The 24,760-nt window shown below is 43.2% G+C and overlaps 1 protein-coding gene across 1 annotated transcript; it reads right to left on the bottom strand.

Annotated features, from left to right (window-relative positions):
* Window positions 1-49: 49 nt before the first annotated feature.
* Window positions 50-16,252, bottom strand: RGCC (regulator of cell cycle). The gene is made up of 5 exons (XM_063304297.1): window positions 16,056-16,252; window positions 14,162-14,320; window positions 2,659-2,766; window positions 989-1,051; window positions 50-382 (listed from the first exon to the last, which is right to left on the bottom strand). The coding sequence occupies exons 1-5, from the start codon at window positions 16,093-16,095 to the stop codon at window positions 375-377; spliced, it is 378 nt and encodes a 125-aa protein (XP_063160367.1). The 5' UTR covers window positions 16,096-16,252; the 3' UTR covers window positions 50-374.
* Between the last annotated feature and the right edge of the window lie 8,508 nt (window positions 16,253-24,760).

The raw sequence follows: 24,760 nt of genomic DNA, 5'->3' as shown, positions 1-24,760 counted from the left end.
CCATCCATTCATCCATCGTCTATCTATATATCTATTTCATCTATATATATTAAGTTCCAGTTTAGGTTTTATTTGCATACAAAAATATATTATAATGAAAACTTTCAAAAGTTAATTATATAGAATTACAAATCTTTTCATAAAAGCCCTTTTAAATTAATGTTAAGCTACATTTTTCAGCCTGAGCACATGTTATTTGATTCTGTCTGTCGAAAAAGAAACAACAGTTGTAATGCTTCAAGGGCATAAGAGGCAATGGCTGGCAACAGGCTGAGAAGAGAAGGATTTCTGTGCCTGTCCCATTAGATGATGGGTGGCATGGATAACTCAGCCTCATCCTTTTGAAGCCAAGTATTGGGTCAAAATACAGTGTTTCACATACCTAAACAAACATCAGATGGAATAAATATTAGTGTTATGTTTGTGCAGTATATATGTTAATACCCTTTCAAGGCAAACTCTGCAATGTAATTGGGATGATAGATATGAGTTTCAAACAGTGAATGAAATAAATCAGAGCTAAAGTAACTAACCTGATATTCAGATTGCCAATGGGAGCAACCAGTCAAAAGTTAATTCAGCCCTTGCCCCTTTTGGCCTAAATAATGTATCTCTGTGCATATAAGAAGGGAAGGTATGTTCCTGTATTCAGGTACAATGTCTGATGCATGTAAAAAGGCAGGGCTGCAACCAGGCGGGGCAAGTGGGCCATGTGCCCTGGGCGCACCGCTGGGGGGCACCAAAATGAGCACTGAGGGGGTGCCAAAATCTATGTCTGCCCCATGTGACACAGACCCTAGTTGCGGGCCTGTAAAAAGGGCCTGGGCTTCGTGTGGTCACAACTGTCATCTTGACTTCTTTGACCTCCCCAGTGGACTCCCTTTGAGTACAGGAACATACCTGTTCATTGTTTCCTGGCCAGGAATGTATTGGTGTCTACCCTGATCCTTGCCCAGATATCTACAGTGAATCAGTGTTGACTACTTACTTGCCAAAACTCTATCAAGATCAGCAATAAAGTCTTCTAGTTCTTTGGTGTCTCCAAGCTTTGCTGAAAAAAAAAACAAATACACGATTGACTATGTCTATGCAAAAGAAAAGTTGACTTCATGGTTATGTATTCTGGTACCCTCCTTACTTTTTATAATCTTCTAAAATAAAGAATAAAGTCTGGGGGCAAAACAGATGAATGAATGAATGAATGAATGAATGAATGAATGAATGAATATATATATATATATATATATATATATATATATATATATATATATATATAAACAGATGAAAAAGACAATCAGCAAGACAGGTGTCAGCTGGCTCAAGAAAAGCAGTCCCTTAATTTGTAACACAAGAGCCACACAGCAGTTATTCCAGTACAATTGTGCTTCAGTCACCTATTATTTCCAGTTTGTTTTTATGTTTAAAGGTAAGAGTCTTCCTCTTGCCCACTTCATTTTGTAAAACTCTATGTAAAACTCATGACATGATGCAAAAACTGACACGTGTCAGATGTGGGACACGAGTCTAGTATGTAAGGGCTGAATGTTCATCATGGGACCTCCATTCATGAGTCATCACTATGACATTATCTCAATTTGCTGTGGACACTAGGGGTAGAAAGGGAGTGAGTAGAAGGTGGTCTGTGGCAAGGAAAGGATGTTTGCCAGAAGAAGTGAAAACAGCTCTGGATAAGAGTGTGCCTCTCTCCATTTCATTATCTGAAAGTGAGAGATGAACGTGCCAGGAGAAACATAAAGGTAAATCGATTGTATTGGGAATAGGATACTCAAGAAGCATGTGTGTGGGAAACCCAGGAAAGATAAGCCAAGAATGAATGGTTGCTGAATGCAAATGAATGTGGATCGCATACAAAAGTATGAAAGCATACGCTGCAGTGGTTTGGTCATAGAGAGACAATAAATAAGGATCAAGCTGCAGGACAAAGACATGATAGAAGAGCAAAAGGGTTGAGCGGAAGGAGAAGGCTGAGAATGTTATGGTTGGATGGATTTGATGAGATCCTGAATAAGAGAGAGCTTTTGTTAAAGAACAAAAGGCCGCGCAGAATGCGATGAAGAAACCGCACATCCAAATGCAACCCAAGGTTTAGCTTACATGAAAGTGGGGGCATCTGATCCAGAACCCCCTTCTCCTAATTTCTGTTGTGTGGAACCTTTCCAGGGTTATTCGGTGTCAATTATAGTTGCACTTGTTTATTTCTTCTGATATGTCCAATGACCAGGAATAGGTTCCAGCATAAACTGGATCAACTCTTAAACTCAAACATGTAGCCAGGCTGTAGAGTTACTGCAGCTGATTCTCTGAGGTGGTCCCACATCAGGCAACTTGATCTCTGAAAGGTGCAGAAGTCCTCAGTGACCCCACCACGCTTGTAAGGCTTTCCAGCTGATCAATCATTATTCATTTATACACACATTAAGGCACTCTTCGCCTAACAGTGCCTTCCAGATAAGATTGGGCTACAGGTACCATCATCATGGTGGCTGGGAAGGATGAGAATTGTAGTCCAATACATTTTGAGAGGATGGGATTAGGGGAGGAGTTGGAACTGAAAGAAGTTGGACAGCACAGACAGGCATGTTTAAGAAGGCAGGGAGTGTTATGGCAATTTTTAAAAAACGAAACTTAAAATAGTACCTCTTCGAGAAGCTATTGTGGGAGAAGACACAGATGGAGTGGACAGTGTCGGAGAATGTAATTTCTCATCGCTAAAGCTGAGGCTATTTCCACACAGGGAATCTGCACCTGGAACAAAGTTATCAAGCAACTGGAGTTAGATGGCAAATCTATAGCAACAGTTAACCATTCTCCAGACTTATTTGCACCAAACAACACACACACAATGTCCATATTTTGGTATTAGTGTCTATAAAACTAGACTGATCAATAGATGCAACAAAACTTACTTACATTAAAAAAAAAAGATGCAACAAGAAGAGTGGTTTAAATCCAACACTCCACTACCTGTACCCAAGAATGCAATATATATATATATATATATATATATATATATATATATATATTTATATATCCAGAAGTGTTCAAGATGTTGCTAGAGAAGTTGGTTGGGGCTGCTGAGAACTGTGATTCAGCAACTTCTGGAGGACCACAAGTTCCTCATCTCAGGGTTTAAGGCCCACTGTTGTGGCAGTTTCACTGCCTTACAGCCATTAAGGCAGTGTAAGGAATGAATGAAGGTGTTGATCTTCAGCAGACCAAACTGTTGTGTAAAGATGAAGCAGACGCGTTGCAGTCCCAAGGCTGAGAAGTCAACTGCTAAGAGATTATGGACTTGAAAAGGCAGGAAGAAAAGTCTTATTTAAATCTTGGGGCTGACACAACCCCTCACATATACGGAGCTTCATTTTTGTATTCTGCAGAATGCCAATGTTCTGCACATATATGACCTTTTTTTCCCTCCTGTGCATAAATCAATTAATCTAGCAGAATCAAGAGCTTGAAGTTTCTGCTGTTAGCTACTTCCTGAATGCAGGACTTCATTTCTTAAAGAAGAAGAGATTTATGGTTGGGTGTCTCATGAAGTCTCAACAGATAGCTTAGGAGATTAGTTATACATATTAAAATCACCAGTTTTAAATATGTGCCAAAGCAACTGTTAGAATATAGACCATAATTCATTCTACTGTTCAAGTCTGTCTGTTTATTAGAGTTTATTTGTTGCTCCAATCCCCAAAGGACTTTGAACAGACTTGGTGGGCTTCCCTTCACTGGAAGTGTCCAAGTGGAGCCTAGGTAGACAATTGTTGGGGATGCCTTAATTTAGGCTTTTGCAGTGGACTCAATGGTTAAAGGGCCCTTTCCAATTTTCTGATTCTGTGATTCCTAAGCAGAGTTAGTCTCTTTGGGCTGAGGCAAAACCTACTTAATGAAGGGTTTGGGATAGGAAAGGATGGATGCTTACCTTGGCAACTAAAATAATTCATGGTTAGCTCCAGTTATTTCTATTCCAGAGCTCAGTGAAACCTCAAGTGCTCCACTTAAATATAGGCTGTGTCCTAAGGAGCAGTTAACCACTACAGAACCAAGTTGGGAGGTGGAAAAAGAAAGCTAGAGAGATGTTCAGGCTTCTTTTTTCCAGTAGAAACCCATTTTAGAAGATGTACCTTCACCTTTAGTCAGCATCACGGCATAAAGTTCTGTGTTAGGGCATTGATCCTGCAGTTGGCCATCCCCATTTTAACCATCTGTTAGGTGGTACTGTAAGTCTTCAGCTTGGAAGATGTGGGTCTTCTCAGTCATAAACCGCACAGTGTATGATGGAGCAGGTAGAACATGGCTCCTAAAGAGCATTTTGCTCTTGAAACTAAGCAGAGTTGGATTGTTTGGGCCAGGCCAGATCAGGAACCCTACTTTATAGTTGTTGGGTACCATAACAGGATCTTGAAAGCCTGACAGTGTCAGTCAAAGTGGAGCAATCTTGAGTTTCTTTCTTTCTCATCTGGTGTTCAGATGACCACTCTTGCAATACTTCTTCAAGATTATCTCCATGTTCCTCTACATTAACCAATTCATTATGTTATAGATGTTTCATCCACTGACTTTAGACAAATCTTTGTGTAGAAACCAGGCAGTCATATACATCTGAGTTTTAAAGTCCTTTCCTTATTTAACTTAAGTAAGCATGGAGTTAGAATGTTGGCTGCATTGTTTTGCCTTTGCATAGATGTCCTATTGGTCAATAGGAAAAATCAAAATCTCCCAATTCTTTATCAGTGAAGAGCTGCTGAATTAGGAAATTCCTCCTCTGTAGGACAGTACACATTTTTATCTGCACTTGTACTAGACCTTTCCTAAATACCCTGTGAGTGACCTCATTCATTAGCTAAAAGAACATAAGGCACAAGAGAACTTGTTTTGCACCAAGTGATTGAGCAGAATAATGCTTGCATGCTTTGATTTAGTTCATTCACTGTATATGGGCCAGAGATCATGTCCTCCTCCTCTTTCTCCTCCTCCTTTTACAAAAAGTTCAGGGTCCTAAAAAAGTATTGCAAGAGTGGTCATCTAAACACCAGCTTAACCCTGAGAAAGAAAGAACCCAATGCAAGCAGATCCTCTCCAACATAAAAGGAAGCATAGTTACTACTCACATCAGATAATTAAACCTTTGCTGGAGGTCAGAAATTCAGGGTCCTTGCACATGGGGAATGCAGGGTTGTTTCGTTGCCTTAAAGTTCCACCCATGGACGATGTGAGATCCTGGACCAGGAAGATCCCACTCCACTCTAGATCTCATTGAGTGACTTTGAGCCAATCACTTTGAGCCTGACCTACCAGACAGGGTTTGTTATTGTGGGGATGAAAAGAATGAGGAATCCCATTCTGAGCTCTTAGGCGAAAGGAGGAGTCATAAATGCAAAAAATAAATGATGCAAAACTGAAGTTATTCCAGCAAGGGCAGAAAGCGTACATGGAAACTCCACTCTAAAGCCTCTTTTGGAAGAGGAAAAGAAGAAACTGAATGTCATTCTTTTTCCCATAGAATACACGGAACACTTAAGCCAAACCAACTTGTTACAGTATTTTCTTACACCAATAAAATAGGTAGCAACTAAAATCGCCTCACATTATAATATACAACTTGAAGAGAGGCAAGGAAGTCTCAGAGATGCCTGATTACCGTATATGTGTGTATCTCAGCCCTGGAGTACAAAAATGACATTTTTGCTAGCGGTCATTGATAGCCACTGCTCATATGAAAGGCCATAAGGAAAAGATAAACATTTCCGAAGCAGCTTACTTCAGAGGTTAACTATTATTCGATAATATTTAATCAAATAGAATCTTAAGCAAGATGATCACATAACTGGCGTTATTAAATTTATGCCAAATTGTCTGTTAAGGGCTTCATCCTAAATATACAGGGGTTTCATTATTAATGCTTGCGTAAATTGCACCTTCCCATAAGCCAGATAAATGGTTTTCTGGCATGTATGACAAGCAAAGCAATGATTCCGTGCATATATTCACTTATCTCCTTTGCAGGAATCCAGGCAGCACACTGAAACCTTAAGGCAATAAACACCATTATCAGAAGCCAATAGGTTAATTGTCTGTAATTTATGCTCTTCATTAAACATCTTATACCACTGAGAAAACTGCGTGATCAGAGAATTGCCATATCCTATTTCACTTATCTTCCAATCTAGATTCAATTAAGCTCTTTCCTCAGACCTACCAAGTGTTACATGGAATTTGTTGGCAATACAAAGGCCAGCCTTATTTTGTCAGAGCATCCTTGAAAATGGCCTCATTGTTCTGTCACCCCTGGTAAATGTGGGTGGTTGACTTCCATAGGAGACATTTCAGCGCTAGCATGTTACCAGCTGCTAAGTCCTAGCAGTTAATTGTTCTTCCCTCAAATATCAGTGGTATCAAAACTCTGAGGAACTGCAACTGCCTCAAATCTACTGTTGGTTCTCCAAAGTCAAAACAAACCCCCATAAAATAGGAGAGGTGGAATCCATGCAGATGATCTCCTTGTCATCTGCTGAAATGCAAGAAGCCTCAGAAGATTCACAGCTGACTATTTTACCTTCTTTCAGAAACTGCACTGTCTGCAGGAATTAGGATTGCAAAAAAAGTCTACCATGGAGGGAACAGCAGGAATATGTACTATAGCAAGAATATACATATATAGCATGACTACAATAGGGTTTATCTTTGTTCATAGTAACTGTACATGTGTACATTGTATACACTATACACACTGGATTATGCATTATATGCATGTACAGCATCAGGTACACTGTATGCAAAATATGGTATAGCATTGTATACAATATATACTGTACACAGGTACAGATGGAGACCCCGCAGGGATTCCAGGAATGCTACTTTATTGTTGCAGGTTATATTAGCTGAATCTCGAAAACCTATCACCAAAGACTAATGGATTCTGATCTTGTAAGGTGCTGATATGACCACATCAAGGTGCCATCTCCCTATGAGAAGGATCCAGGGAGATCCTCATATACAACTTCCTGATGGTAAGATCCATACAACAATGGAACAGTCTACTTATGAAGGTTGAGGGTTCTCCATCTCTGGAGTCTTTAAAGAAGAGGCTGGGCAACCATCTCTTGACAATGTTTAATTGGCTTCCTGCACTTTGCAGAAGGTTGGACTAGATGACCCCTGTGACCCCTTCTAATTCCGTAATTCTGATTGTGAATATTTTGAGAGTAAGGAAACAGAAGAGGAGGAAAGTAGGATGCAGATAAGAGAGGGCAATAGTAATGATGCCAAAGGAGGACTCATCTTAAATCATTCTTGATTCTTCTCAGGTCATCGGCATGCTTTTGAGTGGCTATAGGCCTTCTGCAAGCTAGCCTAGAGAGAGGTACAGTGAAATTCTGAAATACACTGGGATAAGCCTGTGAGATTTTTAAAGACAGCCATAACTTAGATTCCACAGCTCATGTAATTCTATTATCGCAGATATCCAGACCACCACATGATCCAGTTTTGTGGGTAATTCTCGGTTACTGAAGCCTGAAGATGCTTTGCCAACTATGTTTCGTTCTTGCCCTCCTTGATTTATTATACCTCATTCGTATTATGTCTGAAAACAGGAGTGACCATTCCCAAGAGTAAAAGCTTTCCCACGGTGGCTTGTGCGAAAAAGAAATGAACAAAACAGAGACAGAAGTAAACAAAGGACAATCCTCGGTTTCACGTCTGAGCCATTGGTTACACATGATCTTCAATCACCACTCCATCCCATGTTATTCTAAGAGCGGCAAAAATACAAGCAAAAGCACATTAAATCAGTCCAAATTCCCTTCCAATAAAGGTTTAGTGCTCACCTAAAAGTTCCTGAAGAAAAGGGTTGACAAACTGCCTATTTTGTTTTCTATCAGCCTGGCTGACCTACTGATAGACAGCACAATCTCCTGGATCAGCCTCTAAGCCTGGGCACTCTCCCATGAATGTGAGAATCCATCAGCAAACAGAAAGCCGCAATTTCTTTGACACCAAGAAAATATATTGCAATACCCACAGAAAGGAAAAAAATGCTTGCCAAGTGGCAATGGATCCAAAGACCGGACTCTCTCCTATCAAAGCTGTTAGCTTCGCCATTTTAATTGTGGGTTTTAGTGACCAAATGGCTTGCTTCGAAAGGAACAATATTAATATGGTCTAATTACGGGTAAGAGATTATATCTCAAATTGTATTTATACCCGTATTGGAGAAATGGGAAGCCGTCTTTCGTTTCTTCACTTTTATAGTCTCTTCTTTGTCCTTTAGCTATCCCTTCTTGGTTTTCTATGTTTTTTATATTGTATTGTAACTATATATGTTGAAATTGAATAAAGTTCTTAAGAGTAAAAAAAAAAAGAAAGGAAAAAAATGCTATGGGAATCCTCAGCACAATAAAGATCAAAATCCCGCTGGTTTATACTGTAGACACCGCCATAGTAATTTGTTTAATCTTTTAAAGTAAATTTTTCATCTCCTTTCTCTGCCTGTGACACTAATAACAAGTCCTACCAAGGAGATTCATAATTAGTTTTCCTTATTTGGGATTCCCATATGCACCTATAACACTAGAGATAAATAATATGCTATTGATCTTTTTAAAAGCCAAAGAGTTTTGGGAGAGGATGTTAGCGTGACTTTCACTTTGTTTCTTTCATAGGATTGTTGCAAAAGCAATAAACTGGAGAGTTGAGAATCTTATTCTTCTGGAATAAGGTCTGGACAAAAAAGCAATTAATTAAATAACCTGTAAGTGTTATAATTATGACTCTATTTAGGCCCATGCTGAGAGTTTTCAGGTGGGATTTAAAATTTGGCTATTTTAAAAATAAGTATTTATTGTATCCCAGACAAATAGCTGTCTAGTTTATATGCAAAACAGTAAACATATTTGTTATTAAAAATTACTTTGAACCAATAAATATTGCCCTGCATGACAAAATAGTCACAGTAGAGGAAGATCTTAGCTGAATTCAGTTAAATTAAACAGAGCTGGACTTGCTTAGAACTTGGATGGGAGACCACTAAAAATCTGTAAATTAAACTGGAAAGTTGGAGAGGAGGAGGAGGAGGAGGAGGAGGAGGAAGAGGAGGCCATGCCAAACCATTTCTGCACATGCAACATGGACAGGTGCATCAAGTCACCAGGAATGTAATGGGATGTGGGAATGACCTTGGAAGACAGGAAGAGCCACAGACTGGATAACAGTCAGATAAGAGGCAGCTGAGCCCACAGAAGGAATGGGGGCACAGGAAACATCTTATACAATTTCCTTTTCCTTGTTTATTATAAAATTCTTTAAAAGCAACCACACACCTGCAAATGTTTTTTTTTTTTAAATCAGAATTTCCAAACCAGCATGGCTTAGCATTAGGGTTAGGTCTTTGGAAATTCTGCATAGTGCATCTGGTGGGATCCAGACTGAAGGTGAGATCTAGTGTTCACAGTTGCTGTATTGGTATGTGGGAATGACCTTGGGAGACAGGAGGAAGAGCCACAGACCACAGTCAGTTAAGAGGCAGTTGAGCCCAACAGTCAGATAAGAAGGAATGGGGGCATGGAAAACATCTCAGAAGGGACCCTCCCTAGTTTCTTGGGCTGTAAAGGTGAGGGGGGGAGAGATGTACTTTCAGACTTGCAAGATTCTGTCAATGTAACCTTACAATAAAGATAGAACACCTCCTTGGTGTACTTCTTGTCTGGACTACCGCACAAGGCTGACAAGGAGTCAAGCTCAACCTTACTTTTACTTACCCTTGGTTTTCACAGCAGACCTGTTTGATCAGCAATGCTGCCTACCACAAAAGGTCCAGGGTGGTATTTGGTGACAGGGAAGGTTCTCATACTGGCATTACAGTGGCATCATGCTAGCATTAGGGCACCAGCCTGATGTGCCCTCCTGAGGCCAAGCAACACAAGATACTGAATAGACATGGACGATTTTGCATCGAAGGCTTTGGGACTTTATCCATCCACTACAGCGTGCTGTTGATTACTATCCTACTAGCAAGGAAAGAGATAATAAGTGGCATGCTGGCTGAGCATTTTGCTGGCATTCCTAATCAGGAGGAGACCTAGGAAGGCTGGTGTGAATTTGCAAGGAGTCGGAGGAAATTAAATGGGAGGATGTGTATTGTTCCTTCCAATAAAAGTTGTTTACAGACAAAATAGCATTGAGCAGCCTCCTTCGCTGCAGTTGCCACAGATGTGTTTTCACAATGCGCCTCCTCACAGCCTGGCTTCTCCCACACTGACATTTTGCATAAACGTTACCAAGGAAACTGAGCGATCACGAAATTGGTACTACAAATTCACTAAGAACTGGGAGGAAGAGGACTCAGATGCCAGGAGGGGAAGCCTAGGGTTTACCAAGAATAGATGATGCCCAGCTGCAGACCGAGCACAGAGCACTGCAAAATGATCATGGAGGGCAAGCAGACATGTTACAACTTCTGTGCATTTTTGTAGAATAAAGACCCTTTCTTTGTTCTGAGAGAAATGCCCAGAATTCCTGCTTTGCCTCTCGGCTTTCACTACAAAGGTTACCATTAGTGGGGGGGGAAGGGCATCTTGCCATTTTTCCATTCTGGAAAGCAAAAGGAGAAAAAGAAACTGAAGCTCAGTGACTTGGCCACATAAGCAGTTCAAGCATTTCTACTCCCCGAAACTGATGGGAGCGCAGGCAAGCTATAGTCAGCTCAACAGACACCGTCTTCTGTTTCTAGACATCCCGCAATTATTCAGTCTTGATGGCAGGACTTCTCAATCTGTGGTCTCTGGACCACCAGTGGTCAGCCACAAGGTGGTTCACCACTGCCTGCTGGGTGCATCAGCCCCTGCCTGTTCACAAAAACAGATCAGTGGTTGAAAACTGATTCATTGAAGAGTTTAGTTTTCAAGTAGCAGCCTGAAGACTTAAAATTCAGAGAACTGATCAGAGTGAAGAGATGCAATTACTGATCTACTTGGGTTATGCTAAGTAGAACACAGATCTTGCCTAAGCAGTCTGAAAAGAAAACCACATGGAGAAAATATGTGGATAGATATCTAAAATGGGATTCCATTGGGCTGGAGATCCATTTGCCATTCCAGGAGATTTCTACTGAAGAGCCCAAGGGGTCTGTGCTAAGGGTTGTGGTTATTAGTCAAATGAGCAAGGAGCTTAGGGGATCATTATCAACTGTGGGGAGAAGTTATTTTGCTGCTTTTCACAGTGAAAAAGACAAACTTTACCGCTTATAGGAAAAGGTAACCCTCCAAGTTGAGATTGATTCCTGGGGTCTTCATGGGCACTTACTCAAGTGGCTGGTCACCACTGGGTGCTGTTTTGACTTCCCAATCTGGCCTACCATTAGAATTTTCCACCCAAATGCTAATGAAGCCCATCCCTGGTCAGCTTTTTGCAATCCATTGAAGTTGGCTAAAATGCTTGTCTTCAAGTCTGAAGGGCTGAAAACTACTGATGCCAGAAGAAGTGTTTGTGTCTGACTTCTGTGCAAAAAATAAAAAGATGAAGACCATTTCTACTTTAAAAGGCCCTGTAGGATGCATGAACTCCCAATTAATGCTAGAAAATGCAGTCAGTTACTCAACAAATCCATCCCTCTGAAGTGCACAAGATTTCATGCTTTCGAACGAGATCTTCCATCAGCACAAGATACAGCACGATAAATATTCCCCGCATGAGCACCATGGACACAGATGCACAACAAAGCTGGCAGGTAGAAGACTCTGAAGAAGCATTCCTTTCCCAACATCAAGCTGTGTAAACACTCAGTCTGCTCAAGAGAGTTGGTGGCCTTGAGAAAAAGGTCCTCAGTAAAGTCTTAGTTCAGATTGCAGATCTGTCTTGGGCAAGTTGCAATCACAAACAAAGTGTGTTCAGATTAAAGGGAAAAAAATAGAGAGTCAAGAGGTAAAAATCAAGCAGGTAGAGAATGCGCAGCCAACTAGCAGAAAGGAGAAGCTGGCCCCATTTCAAAATAAATAATCTGATTATCTCTTTCTAGGATGGGCACGTGTGTCCGACTGCAAAATGTGAATGTGAGAGAGGGGTAAAAAAAATTAAAGATGGTGGCTGGAAGTGCATGATCAAAATCCCACCCCTTTTAATGGGTGGTACAACACATGTTAAAAAGGGGCGGGCCTTCACTCATACCATTGGGGCTACCATTTTTTTAAACATCTCCATCCAGTAATGTAGTACTATTCCCAGCATGCAGAGACTTTAAAGCCAAAGCTATACACAGATGGTTGTGCATAATGGTTACCACATGATACTACGTATGTGCTACATAAAAAGAGTCTGAGTTGACACATTCAAAATAAAATGGATGCCTAGCCAGGTGGGCTGGGTTTAAAAGAAAGGAAGGTCAGGACTGGTTAGTGTTTGGACAAGAAATCCCAGGACTGTAGGCCAGATTGGGAAATCGAAAAACATCCAGAAGGCATGGGCAAACCATATCCATATTGTGCTAAGGAAAACTCCATGAGGTTGTCCGTGAGGTCACCAGGAGCTGAGTATGACCTGAAGCCTTTTTTTTTAACCTGCTCTGAGTCTATACAATATATCTATTCATAAATGCTAAAACTCAGAGCCACACTGAGATTTAACACTGTGGTCCATCATTCAGTTGGACTTTTGACCAAAGAAGTGCAGGTGGCATTTAAACCAATTTCTGATTACTAATCTGCTCTGGAATAACATCATAGCTACCCAACTCATGAATAGTTAATGCTTATTATAGTAGAAGTTTTATCAGAGCCACATAAAACTGTAGTCAAAGCATTTCTCTGACCAGAATGGATGAAAAGACAGATAAAGTGACAGACACAACAGACCCCAACAACGGCATCCATCGTTAGCTAAAAATACTGAAGGACAACCAGCTGGAGGGCTGAAGTTGGATGGGCAAATGCACCAGAAGACGATGGCTTGTTGAACATACTGCAGAGTTTCAATTCTATTTTTAGACTGTACTGAAAAAGACTGATGCAAAATGTTTCAACTGAAACTTTCGTAAGTCTGTTTGGAATCACCACGTAAAAAAGTCTCTGAAGTACAGTTAAGAAAGATTTCTGTTAGCACAAACAGCAGACAGCTTCTAACAGTCATAGCTGAGAGACCACAGGCAAAGGAACAATGCTGAGGGGGCTGCAGCTATCCAGATGACCTCTAGATGACAGCAAAGAGGCACAAAAAATAGCTCTTTTCTGTCATCTGGTGGCTGCCTGAATCGTAAGGGCCCAGACCATTTTTTAGAATTGTTTTTATTAGTGAAACCTACAAAGATAAAGATGATTCATCAATAAAACTATAGTAAATCTACCTATCTGTCTATATAAGTAATGGGAGTAAAAATGTTGAAACTTAAGGAAGAAAAAGATTGATAGAGTATTAATGTATAACCAGCTCAACCTTTAGCATATAGAAATATGCTGCTTCATCTTGTTGTTTTTACAATATTTTCAAAAATGTCAAAAATCAACCCAGAACACATCTCTTGAATCCACTCTTTGATATCTGGAAGGCTTGTTTTCTTCTCACCTACACAGTATGATTCTCTTAGCTGAAACCCAGGCTCTATAGAGACAGAGTGCTTCATAAAATGTCAAATTCCATTTTTGTGGAGTGTACTTCAGCATCATCCATTTATACTTCTTAACAAAAGTTTTGCCCGCAAATTGTGTTCACTCCACAGCAGGTCGCACTATTTTAACTCTGTTTCCAAGTTCTGCACAATCACTAATTACCACTAACATAACCCTTGTCTTACTTCAGTACAATAGACAGAGAAACAATGACTTAATGGGCTCCCACACCATGCTGAGACAAAGCTACAAGGCACATCTCACCCATGTGCATTAGAAATGATTAGTAATCTGTCTTCTTTGCCCCAAGGAATCTACCCTAGAAGATTAAAGATGGAAGAAGATGGGGATTACCTTCTTACTGTATAACCAGCAAGAACAGACAAGATTTAGTAATGGAGCACTTTCTCAAGGCTGATCGCTACGGCCTTTCTTGTGGGTACGCTAGCAATTTTTTTGATGCTTGGTTTTTGCTGGCTACGCAACTGGAAGGCTAAGTTGTACTGTGGGATGGAAAGAGAGAGAAGAGGATGAAAAGTTCTCACTCTCAGAGTCACTGATGCTGGTGCTGCTCCGTCTCTTCATCTGCTCCAGATGTTCCTCATATTGGAAGTGTCGCTCCTTTATGGGAGACGAGAAGTCCTCTATCACCGCGTCAAACTCGCAGAGCACCTCCGCCAGTTCCCCGCCATCCTCTAACAAATCTGCAAAACCAGAACACAGCAGCTCTCCATTCCGTAACTTGCCCATCACCTACAGCTGGGATGTTAGTCCAAGGGGAACTCCAAGTTGAACTTCCCTATCTCCACTAAGGCCCAGGCAAAAGTCATTCTCCCTGATCAATACGGTAGGAGGAGAGCCCTATTAGTCTATGGTAGCCAGAAACCAGGACAAATCTGGTCACGCTTTTTCAAACTAACAAAAAGGGGAAAGAAGATAACGGTCCTACAGGAACCAGAAAACAGACCCTTTGGGTGTTCTTGTTTTGTTAGGCAGTGTTTCAAGGGGACACTAGGTTACTCCAACCTGGGGTTCCTCTCCAGGAGACGTGGCTCAGATGATGTCCTCTGTACAACCTGCTCAACTCAGTGAGTGTGACCTCAGTTGGGGTTCTATTGTGATTTATTTTGTGTAAGTGCAACCTTTTGGTTAGTTCTGAGGAGAATGTGAGATGCAGATCCCAAAAATGGGTTCATTCTCCATCATCACAAGTTCTTCCCTCATCCCCAGATGCTTCATCTCTCGCTTTTCGGTTCCTGTACATATAGCAAGTTGATCTGCTTTACGTGACCCTCAAAAGTGGTTTAGAGTACAGAAGAGTTGATGGATCCCAGCAAGTTCATCAGCAATGCAGCGAAGAGCAGATGCATCGCTTTGCAGGCCAAACCCATCCTTGCTCTGGCTTCAGGTGAGCCAGCTCTGCTTTTCAGCATTGGGACGGAGACTCCATAGGAGAATGTTGAAATATCTGGAGGTGGGGGGTGGAAAGTAGCAGCAAATCTCTTTCTATTAGTTTGTCATGGCTGGAACATTTCTCCAGGTTTGTCCCTGGGCTGGGAGGCAACTGAACCACTGGAGATGACCCCCCTCCTTGACTTGAGAGGATGGGCCCATTGTTTCTAGACCCCTTTTCCAACCCCTCTCTGTCTGAACCATCATGACACATGCTTCACCGTGTTAGATCCTGCTTTGCACTCCACGGCTGTGTTCACACAAGCTGCACAAGTGAGTGCAAGACCTCCTGGTTGCCTCTGCACCAGCCTGGTCAGTGTCAACCTCAAAAGGGAGGCTAGGTTGTTGGGCAAGCAGAATCCTTTGGGTGAGCAGGTGGGTTCAAAGCATTGTGTGAACCCAGAAAGAGGAACTCTTCAGTCTCCAGATGAAGCTTCTTGCGTGCAAGCCTCTCCTGCTCGCTCTGCCCGCCCGCCCTTGGAGTCGGCCCCGCGGAAGCCCCCTTCACACCACCCGCTGAACTGGCCGGGAGAGTGTAAATTGGCTCTCTTCCCCCAGCCGCGAACTCCGGTCAGCGAAGGACCTGCGCCTGCATTCCCCCATGTGTGAGCCTGCAGCTCCCTCGGATTTCTTGGGGGCTGGGGGGCTTAGTGTGTCGTGCGAACGCAGCCTAAAGGCAGACTTATTCCTCCCACCGTCCTCCTTTGCAGGGCCAGCCGGGAGGCGAGATCCCTGCCCTGCCTCTCTCGTCCTCCTGCCCCGGCCGCTCCCTTGCCTCCAGCGTGGGGACGGAGCAAGCGAACAGCTGGAGAAGTCCGGGGTCCCCGAGCTCACCTCGCTCGGGGCCCAGCCGGCTGGAGGGGCGCGCGGAGGGCGCGGCTCCCGGACCCGCCAGAGGATCGGCTGGCCGGAATCGCTAACCCCGCGCCCCCGAGCGTCACCGGCAGCCGCGGGACCCTTCCAGCCCCGGGGCACCCCCCGACTCACCTGGGCTTCCGGGGGTCTTCTGCGCCTTGAAAGGCTTCATGGCATTGACGAGGGAGCTCGCGGGCCGGGCAGAAGGCGAGAGCGCTGCGCCGCCGTCCGGTGCCAGAAGCAGCCGCTGGCTTTGGCTGAAGACGCCTGGACGAAAGAGCGGGAGGAGGAGGAGAGGAGGAGGAGAGGAGAAGCGAGGCCGGGGAGTCCTCCCACCCTCCTCTCCTCCGGCGGGCGGTCGGACGGGCGGGCGAGCGCTTCCCCTCGGAGACGGCCCGCCTGGAAAACGTCGCCGGGACCGGGGCAGACGCGAGGCTTCCGCGCGACCTGCAGGGCTTGGCGAAGGAGGAGCTCGGGGGTTCAGCCTTTTGTGTGAACGCAGCCCCGGCTGGACCAACGGGAACCCGCTTCCCCTGGCGACTGTTCTTGAGCAGCTCCACTCCACTCATCTGGCTTGAGAAGGGCCTCGGCGCAGGAATGTTGGGGCGCAATCGCATCCTGGGTTCAGGGGCTTGGCTGAACCCCGAGCGGGGGTCAACCCCCTCACCACGTTAAATAGATTGGGCGAGCTGCGACGCGTGCCTGAAAAACTGCCTCCTATCCTAAGGCAGAGGATGATCTCTTGTAGACAGTCTTGAGCAAGGTTCCTCAACCTTGGCAGCTTTGAGATGTGTGGAGTCAACTCCTCGAACTCAGTTCCCCAGACAGCTATCTTAAAGTTGCCAAGGCTGAGGAACACCGGTCCTGAGGAACTCTACAAGTCTAACGACGTGGGACTAGAAGCCCCACGGGGCTTCCTTCAGTTCAGCCAGATTTGTCCTTTTGATAGTTGCATTAACAAGAAACCGTTCCCCATGGGTTTACTCTTAGCAGTCCTCTGGATGGCCTTGCCCCTGTGCACAAACAGAGTTCCCTGTGCCCTGCAACTTCCAGGTCTGGTCCAAGTCAGCTTTGGGTGGGTGAGGCCACTGAGAAATCTCTCCAAGTATTGTTTAAGTGTCTCTTTATCTAATCAGATTGCTCAAGAAATGCAAGGTGAAAGGTCTGTTTGGTTAAATCCTTGGCTGTTGGCAAACACCTCCCAAAGAGAGCATGCGCAGTCCAATTGAAGTCAAACCCCCAGAACTAATGAGGTAATTGCAGGAAGGTCAAATGGTGCCAAAGTAATGTTTTTCTTTGTAGTTTTTCCACCCTCCCTTCCCTACAAGCTCGTCCTTTGCTCTCTTAACTCACGATTTTAATCACTGCTCTTTTCAGATGGGCAGCTCTAATCCAGTGTATGGCTGGCTGGGGAATTCTGGGAGTTGAGGTCCACACATCTTCAAGTGGCCAAGGTTGAGAAATACTGCTCTGATTAATGTCTCCAAAGACCAGAAAGTTGGTCCGGTTCAGCTTGGAGCAAGAAGCAGCCGCAAACTTCATGGCTGCAAGTCAAGCCCTTTTCTTTCTCCTGAATTTCAAAGAAAGGGGGAGACTTTTGCCCAGGGTAGAATGCAAACCACTTTTACAAAGAAGTCTTTTTCTCCCAGGGAGAGAAGGAGAGTTTTGTAGCTCCAGCAGGGCATTCCCACCCTCTGACAGAGTAAGAAGAATTTTTTCCTGCCCACCTATTTGCCCCTTGCACAAACTTAACAGCTCTGGCCCGGAGCAGATTGGTGGGGAAAGCTCAGGTAAACAAGATCCTCCACAAAAATTGTGCAAACGGTCCTTGGGATTTCCTAAGGTTCTGTTCATCAGTCCTTGAGCTGGAGAAAATTATGTAGTGATCAAATTGGCTGCCCCTATGGGCAGCCCCGATCCTGGTGTAATGGTCTCTGGAAATGACCCTGGGAGACAGGAGGGAGAGCCACAGACTGGACAACTGTCATGCAAAAAGTATCTCAGCCCACAGAAAGAAGAGGGGCATGGGAAATGTCTCAGAAGGGACCCTCCCTAGTTTCTTGGGCTGTAAAGGAGATGGGTGTGTATGTGTGTGGAGAATTGTAATGATATACAATCACTTTCAGAATGTTACACCTACAAACGAGGGTGAATTGAATTCATTTTGAGTTAACAGACTTATTCTCACATTCCATCTTTGGGGAATTTGAGAATTAGATAAACGTATTTCAGCTCAGAAGCTGCTACTGAAATTGGCAGTCTGATTTTCCTATTCTAATGAATTTTGTAATATGAACAGGCGTTTAACTAGGGCCAAAACAACATTTAAAATATAAGAAATCATAGTGGCATCAACGTAATAATTTACAGATGCTAAAATCTGGTCTGTGTAATCTGATTAGAAACAGGCAGTGAAAAAAAGTGTATGCATGTGTAAGAGCACGTCCACCCAGAGAAATGTGTGTTGATATAGCCTGTCTTAACCTGAACTTGCCATCTGTCAAGTGGAAGAGCAAAGCAGTAATGGGGTACGAACTTGTTGAGAGCTTAAGTGGAAGAAATAAAATTAATGCTTCATTTCATGCAGTAACGGGCAGGGAATGTGATCTAGTTTACATCAGTTAATGATGTGTGCAACCAAGAATTCTGTTATATAGGAATTACATCAAAGGAAGACACTCTGAGATCCTACAACAAGGAACTTCTTGGAATGCCCAACTACAAAGAATTTTTCCAGGGAGATATGGATGAGATTTAACAGCAGCTATCTTGTTAAGGAAATATACAGTCACAACACTCAAAGATGTTGAGTACTGGGATGCTGTATATTATATATCTAACCAAATGGTTATCGGCAGTGGTTTGCATCATCAACCACCAGTGCTTTCTAAGAGTTCTTTATAATATTGACTCAAGACTTTCTTTGCAGCTGTTTATGTCCCTATGAGATGTATCAACAGAGAACTGCCAGGTACCCTCTCCCAAGTAAGCCAAAAGCAGTCCCTTGAGAAGTAAGTAGAAGAGAAAGTTGGGAGGAAATTATAAATATTTTTCAAGGCTACCTTCTCCCTGGAGCGTTAGGTGGAGAGAACAGGGAGGTGTAGACCATCAGATCAAGCATGTTATTGCTCAGATGTGTTGTGGGGACTAAAAATCCCAGTCCTCTCAGCCAGCATGGTCTTGGCTTAAGGCATTTATTTCCCCCCACCCCAAGGCAAAAGTGGCTAATACAGGTGGCCCCACCATTCCAGGACTTCTGAATGGATCATGTGCTTTCCGTTGTGCTCAGTTTGGTGGCTTCATGAACCCATCCATATCACTGCTTTGGAAACAATACATGACTGATTTGCCCATTTTTTTTATTGGATGCTTTCCCTATTTCTCAGTATAGTCAACACCCCTGAGATTTTTCCCGTGTCGTCACCATCTGGGTACTAATCAGCTCTGGTTCTGCTTAGCTTTCTGAGATCAGCCAATGTTGGCTAAGTGCTGCCAATCTAGCTATATTGTGGTAGCCTACCCCTACCTTAAATATTTGCATTTTAAGGAATGCCCATGGCTAAGGAAATAATAATACACAAATGGATTAAATTATAATGCTGTTCTTTTAAAAGAAAGGCAAAGAACAGAATTGGAAATTGTTTCTTGCTTTCACTGGCCAGTTTTCAGGGAAAAAGTGGACATATCCAAGGATGGTTCTCTAACAAGATCTGGAAAAGAAGGATTAAGGAATAATAGGATTAATTATTATCAAACCAGGGAGTTTCAGAAAAACATCTATTTCTGTTTTATTGACTATTCTAAAGCCTTTGACTGTGTGGACCACAACAAACTGTGGCAAGTTCTTAGCGGTATGGGGATACCAAGTCATCTTGTCTGCCTCCTGAAGAATCTGTATAACAACCAAGTAGCAACAGTAAGAACAGACCACGGAACAACGGACTGGTTTAAGATTGGGAAAGGAGTACGGCAGGGCTGTATACTCTCACCCTACCTATTCAACTTGTACGCAGAACACATCATGCGACATGCTGGACTTGAGGAATCCAAGGCTGGAGTTAAAATTGCTGGAAGAAACATTAACAATCTCAGATATGCAGATGATACCACTTTGATGGCTGAAAGTGAAGAGGAACTGAGGAGCCTTATGATGAAGGTGAAAGAAGAAAGTGCAAAAGCTGGCTTGCAGCTAAACCTGAAAAAAAACCAAGATTATGGCAACCAGCTTGATTGATAACTGGCAAATAGAGGGAGAAAATGTAGAAGCAGTGAAAGACTTTGTATTTCTAGGTGCGAAGATTACTGCAGATGCTGACTGCAGTCAGGAAATCACAAGACGCTTAATCCTTGGGAGAAGAGCAATGACAAATCTCAATAAAATAGTCAAGAGCAGAGACATCACACTGACAACAAAGGTCCACATAGTTAAAGCAATGGTGTTCCCCATAGTTACATATGGCTGCGAGAGCTGGACCATAAGGAAGGCTGAGAGAAGGAAGATCGATGCTTTGGAATTGTGGTGTTGGAGGAAAATTCTGAGAGTGCCTTGGACTGCAAGAAGATCAAACCAGTCCATCCTCCAGGAAATAAAGCCAGACTGCTCACTTGAGGGAATGATATTAAAGGCAAAACTGAAATACTTTGGCCACATAATGAGAAGACGGGACACCCTGGAGAAGATGCTGATGCTAGGGAGAATGGAGGGCAAAAGGAAGAGGGGCTGACCAAGGGCCAGATGGATGGATGATATTCCAGAGGTGATGGACTTGTTCCTGGGGGAGCTGGGGGTGTTGACGACTGACAGAAAGCTCTGGCGTGGGCTGGTCCATGAAGTCACGAAGAGTTGGAAGCAACTAAATGAATAAACAACAACAACATAATTAAGCAATCTAAAAATGTAATAAAATGAATGGTTGTTGACTAGATCACAAGGACCTATAGACATGTATCTTTGTTGGAATTATCAGGGGTCAACTCAGCATTGTCTCATAAGCATAAGGGGGTCTTTCTAGTAAACGCAACTCTATTGTGCTTGTGGGATGTCACATGGGTCACCTGATTTCCACTTCCTCCTTCTTCTTGGGTTTGCGGATTGTTGTGTTGTTTATTCGTTTAGTCGCTTCCGACTCTTCGTGACTTCATGGACCAGCCCACGCCAGAGCTTCCTGTCGGTCGTCAACACCCCCAGCTCCCCCAGGGACGAGTCCGTCACCTCTAGAATATCATCCATCCATCTTGCCCTTGGTCGGCCCCTCTTCCTTTTGCCTTCCACTCTCCCTAGCATCAGCATCTTCTCCAGGGTGTCCTGTCTTCTCATGATGTGGCCAAAGTATTTCAGTTTTGCCTTTAATATCATTCCCTCAAGTGAGCAGTCTGGCTTGATTTCCTGGAGGATGGACTGGTTGGATCTTCTTGCAGTCCAAGGCACTCTCAGAATTTTCCTCCAACACCACAGTTCAAAAGCATCGATCTTCCTTCGCTCAGCCTTCCTTATGGTCCAGCTCTCACAGCCATATGTTACTACAGGGAACACCATTGCTTTAACTATGCGGGCCTTTGTTGTCAGTGTGATGTCTCTGCTCTTAACTATTTTATCGAGATTTGTCATTGCTCTTCTTCCAAGGATTAAGCGTCTTCTGATTTCCTGACTGCAGTCAGCATCTGCAGTAATCTTTGCACCTAGGAATACAAAGTCTTTCACTGCTTCTACATTTTCTCCCTCTATTTGCCAGTTATCAATCAAGCTGGTTGCCATAATCTTGGTTTTTTTGAGGTTTAGCTGCAAACCAGCTTTTGCACTTTCTTCTTTCACCTTCATCATAAGGCTCCTCAGTTCCTCTTCGCTTTCAGCCATCAAAGTGGTATCATCTGCATATCTGAGATTGTTAATGTTTCTTCCAGAGATTTTAACTCCAGCCTTGGATTCCTCAAGGCCAGCTTGTCGCATGATGTGTTCTGCATACAAGTTGAATAGGTAGGGTGAGAGTATACAGCCCTGCCGTACTCCTTTCCCAATCTTAAACCAGTCTGTTGTTCCGTGGTCTGTTCTTACTGTTGCTACTTGGTCGTTATACAGATTCTTCAGGAGGCATACAAGATGACTTGGTATCCCCATACCACTAAGAACTTGCCACAATTTGTTATGGTCCACACAGTCAAAGGCTTTAGAATAGTCAATAAAACAGAAATAGATGTTTTTCTGAAACTCCCTGGCTTTTTCCATTATCCAGCGGATATTGGCAATTTGGTCTCTAGTTCCTCTGCCTTTTCTAAACCCAGCTTGTACATCTGGCAATTCTCGCTCCATGAACTGCTGAAGTCTACCTTGCAGGATCTTGAGCATTACCTTACTGGCATGTGAAATGAGTGCCACTGTTCGATAGTTTGAACATTCTTTCGTGTTTCCCTTTTTTGGTATGGGGATATAAGTTGATTTTTTCCAGTCTGATGGCCATTCTTGTGTTTTCCAAATTTGCTGGCATATAGCATGCATTACCTTGACAGCATCATCTTGCAAGATTTTGAACAGTTCAGCTGGGATGCCGTCGTCTCCTGTTGCCTTGTTATTAGCAATGCTTCTTAAGGCCCACTCAACCTCACTCTTCAGGATGTCTGGCTCTAGCTCACCGACCACACTGTCAAAGCTATCCCCGATATTGTTATCCTTCCTATACAGGTTTTCTGTATATTCTTGCCACCTTTTCTTGATCTCTTCTTCTTCTGTTAGGTCCTTGCCATCTTTGTTTTTGATCATACCCATTTTTGCCTGGAATTTACCTCCAATGTTTCTAATTTTCTGGAAGAGGTCTCTTGTCCTTCCTATTCTATTGTCTTCTTCCACTTCCGCGCATTGCTTGTTTAAAAATAATTCCTTATCTCTTCTGGCTAACCTCTGGAATTTTGCATTTAATTGGGCATATCTCCCCCTATCACTGTTGCCTTTTGCTTTCCTTCTTTCTTGGGCTACTTCTAGTGTCTCAGCAGACAGCCATTTTGCCTTCTTGGTTTTCTCTTTCTTTGGGATGTATTTTGTTGCCGCCTCCTGAACAATGCTGCCAACTTCTGTCCAGAGTTCTTCCGGGACCCTATCTACTAAGTCCAGTCCCTTAAATCGATTCTTCACCTCCACTGCATATTCCTTAGGAATATTAGTGAGCTCATATCTAGCTGATCTGTGGGTCTTCCCTAATCTCTTTAGTCTGATCCTAAATTGTGCAAGAAGAAGTTCGTGATCTGAACTACAGTCAGCTCCAGGCCTTGTTTTTACCGACTGTACAGATGTCCGCCACCTTTGGCTGCAAAGGATGTAATCAATCTGATTTCGGTGTTGTCCATCTGGTGAAGTCCATGTATAAAGCCGTCTCTTAGGTTGTTGGAAGAGAGTGTTTGTTATGCAGAGTGAATTGTCTTGGCAAAATTCTATCAGCCTGTGTCCTGCTTCGTTTTGTTCTCCCAGACCATACTTACCTGTAATTCGAGGTGTCATTTGACTGCCCACCTTAGCATTCCAGTCTCCTGTGATGAAAATAACATCTCTTTTAGGCGTGTTGTCCAGTAGGTGCTGCAGATCCTCATAGAACTGCTCTACTTCAGCTTCTTCAGCATTTGTGGTTGGGGCGTATATTTGGATCACTGTGATGTTAGATGGCTTGCCCTGAATTCGAATTGAGATCATTCTGTCGTTTTTTGGGTTGTATCCAAGCACTGCTTTAGCCACTTTACTATTAATTATGAAGGCTACTCCATTTCTTCTGTGGTCCTCTTGTCCGCAGTAGTAGATCTGGTGGTCATTTGATGTGAAGTGGCCCATTCCAGTCCATTTCAGTTCACTGACGCCCAGAATGTCTATCTTTAATCTTGACATCTCACCAATAACCACATCCAATTTGCCCTGGCTCATAGATCTTACATTCCAGGTTCCGATGGTGTGTTGATCCTTAGAACATCGGATTCGCCGTTCACCACCAGCACCGTCGGCCGCTAGCCGTCCTTTCGGCTTTGAGCTAGCTGCGTCATCACGTCTGGGGCTAGTTGAGCTCATCCTCTGTTCCTCCCCAGTAGCATTTTGACCATCTTCCGACCTGGGGGTCTCACCTTCCGATGGTATACCGACATATCTCTGGTTGTACTGATCCATTTAGTTTTCGCGGCAAGAATACTGAGGTGGGTTGCCATTACCTTCCCCAGGGATCGCATTTAGTCTGACCTCTCTGTCATGACCTTCCCGTCTTGGGTGGCCCTTCACGGTTTAGCTCATGGCATCATGGAGGTGCTCAAGCTCCAGCACCACGACAAGGTAACGATCCTTTGCTGAAGGAAAATGGAGTTTAACAAACTCCATTTTACCTCTTGGGCACACCTGCAAGCAGGAGGTGCTGCAGAATGCAGCTCTCATTTATTTATTTATTATTCAAATTTAATTACTGCCCATCTCCCCCAAGAGAGGGACTCTGGGCTTTCATCTCGCTTGCACGCAGACATTTCTATTCCACATAGAAATGTGTCTACAAAGAACCAGTGATGAGAAAGTGCTTTCTATTATGAAGCTGATTGTATCCAGATCTACTGAATAAATGTAAGCTACCTTTTTTTTCTCTTCATCTAACCACTGTGTGAAGACTGAATTCTTTTCTGAATGTAATTAAGCTTAATGCGCAAGTTTCTTTTTGGTTCACGCTTCTACTTTGCAAGATCTTTGTTAGCTTCCTGGAGTTCTTTTATTAACCTTTAAAAACTCCATCAGTCAACTCTGATATTAATTATGGTCTTTAATTATTATAAAAATGGAATTAGCTGATGTCTAAGAAGTAACTTGCCCCATGTCCCTTATTTTTCCT

The sequence above is a fragment of the Candoia aspera genome, chromosome 5, assembly GCF_035149785.1.
Source record: "Candoia aspera isolate rCanAsp1 chromosome 5, rCanAsp1.hap2, whole genome shotgun sequence".
NCBI classification, from domain to species: domain Eukaryota; kingdom Metazoa; phylum Chordata; class Lepidosauria; order Squamata; family Boidae; genus Candoia; species Candoia aspera.
The sequence above is the reverse complement of the archived record's forward strand: the minus strand, read 5'-3'. Positions and strand labels throughout refer to the sequence as shown.

Coding starts and splice junctions, on each gene's coding strand:
- RGCC (XM_063304297.1), bottom strand. CDS start 16,095: ATGAAGCCTTTCAAGGCGCAGAAGACCCCCGGAAGCCCAG. Junction 14,321..16,055: donor GAAGACCCCCGGAAGCCCAG/GTGAGTCGGGGG, acceptor CTGGTTTTGCAG/ATTTGTTAGAGGATGGCGGG. Junction 1,052..2,658: donor CACAATAGCTTCTCGAAGAG/GTACTATTTTAA, acceptor TTTTTTTTTCAG/CAAAGCTTGGAGACACCAAA.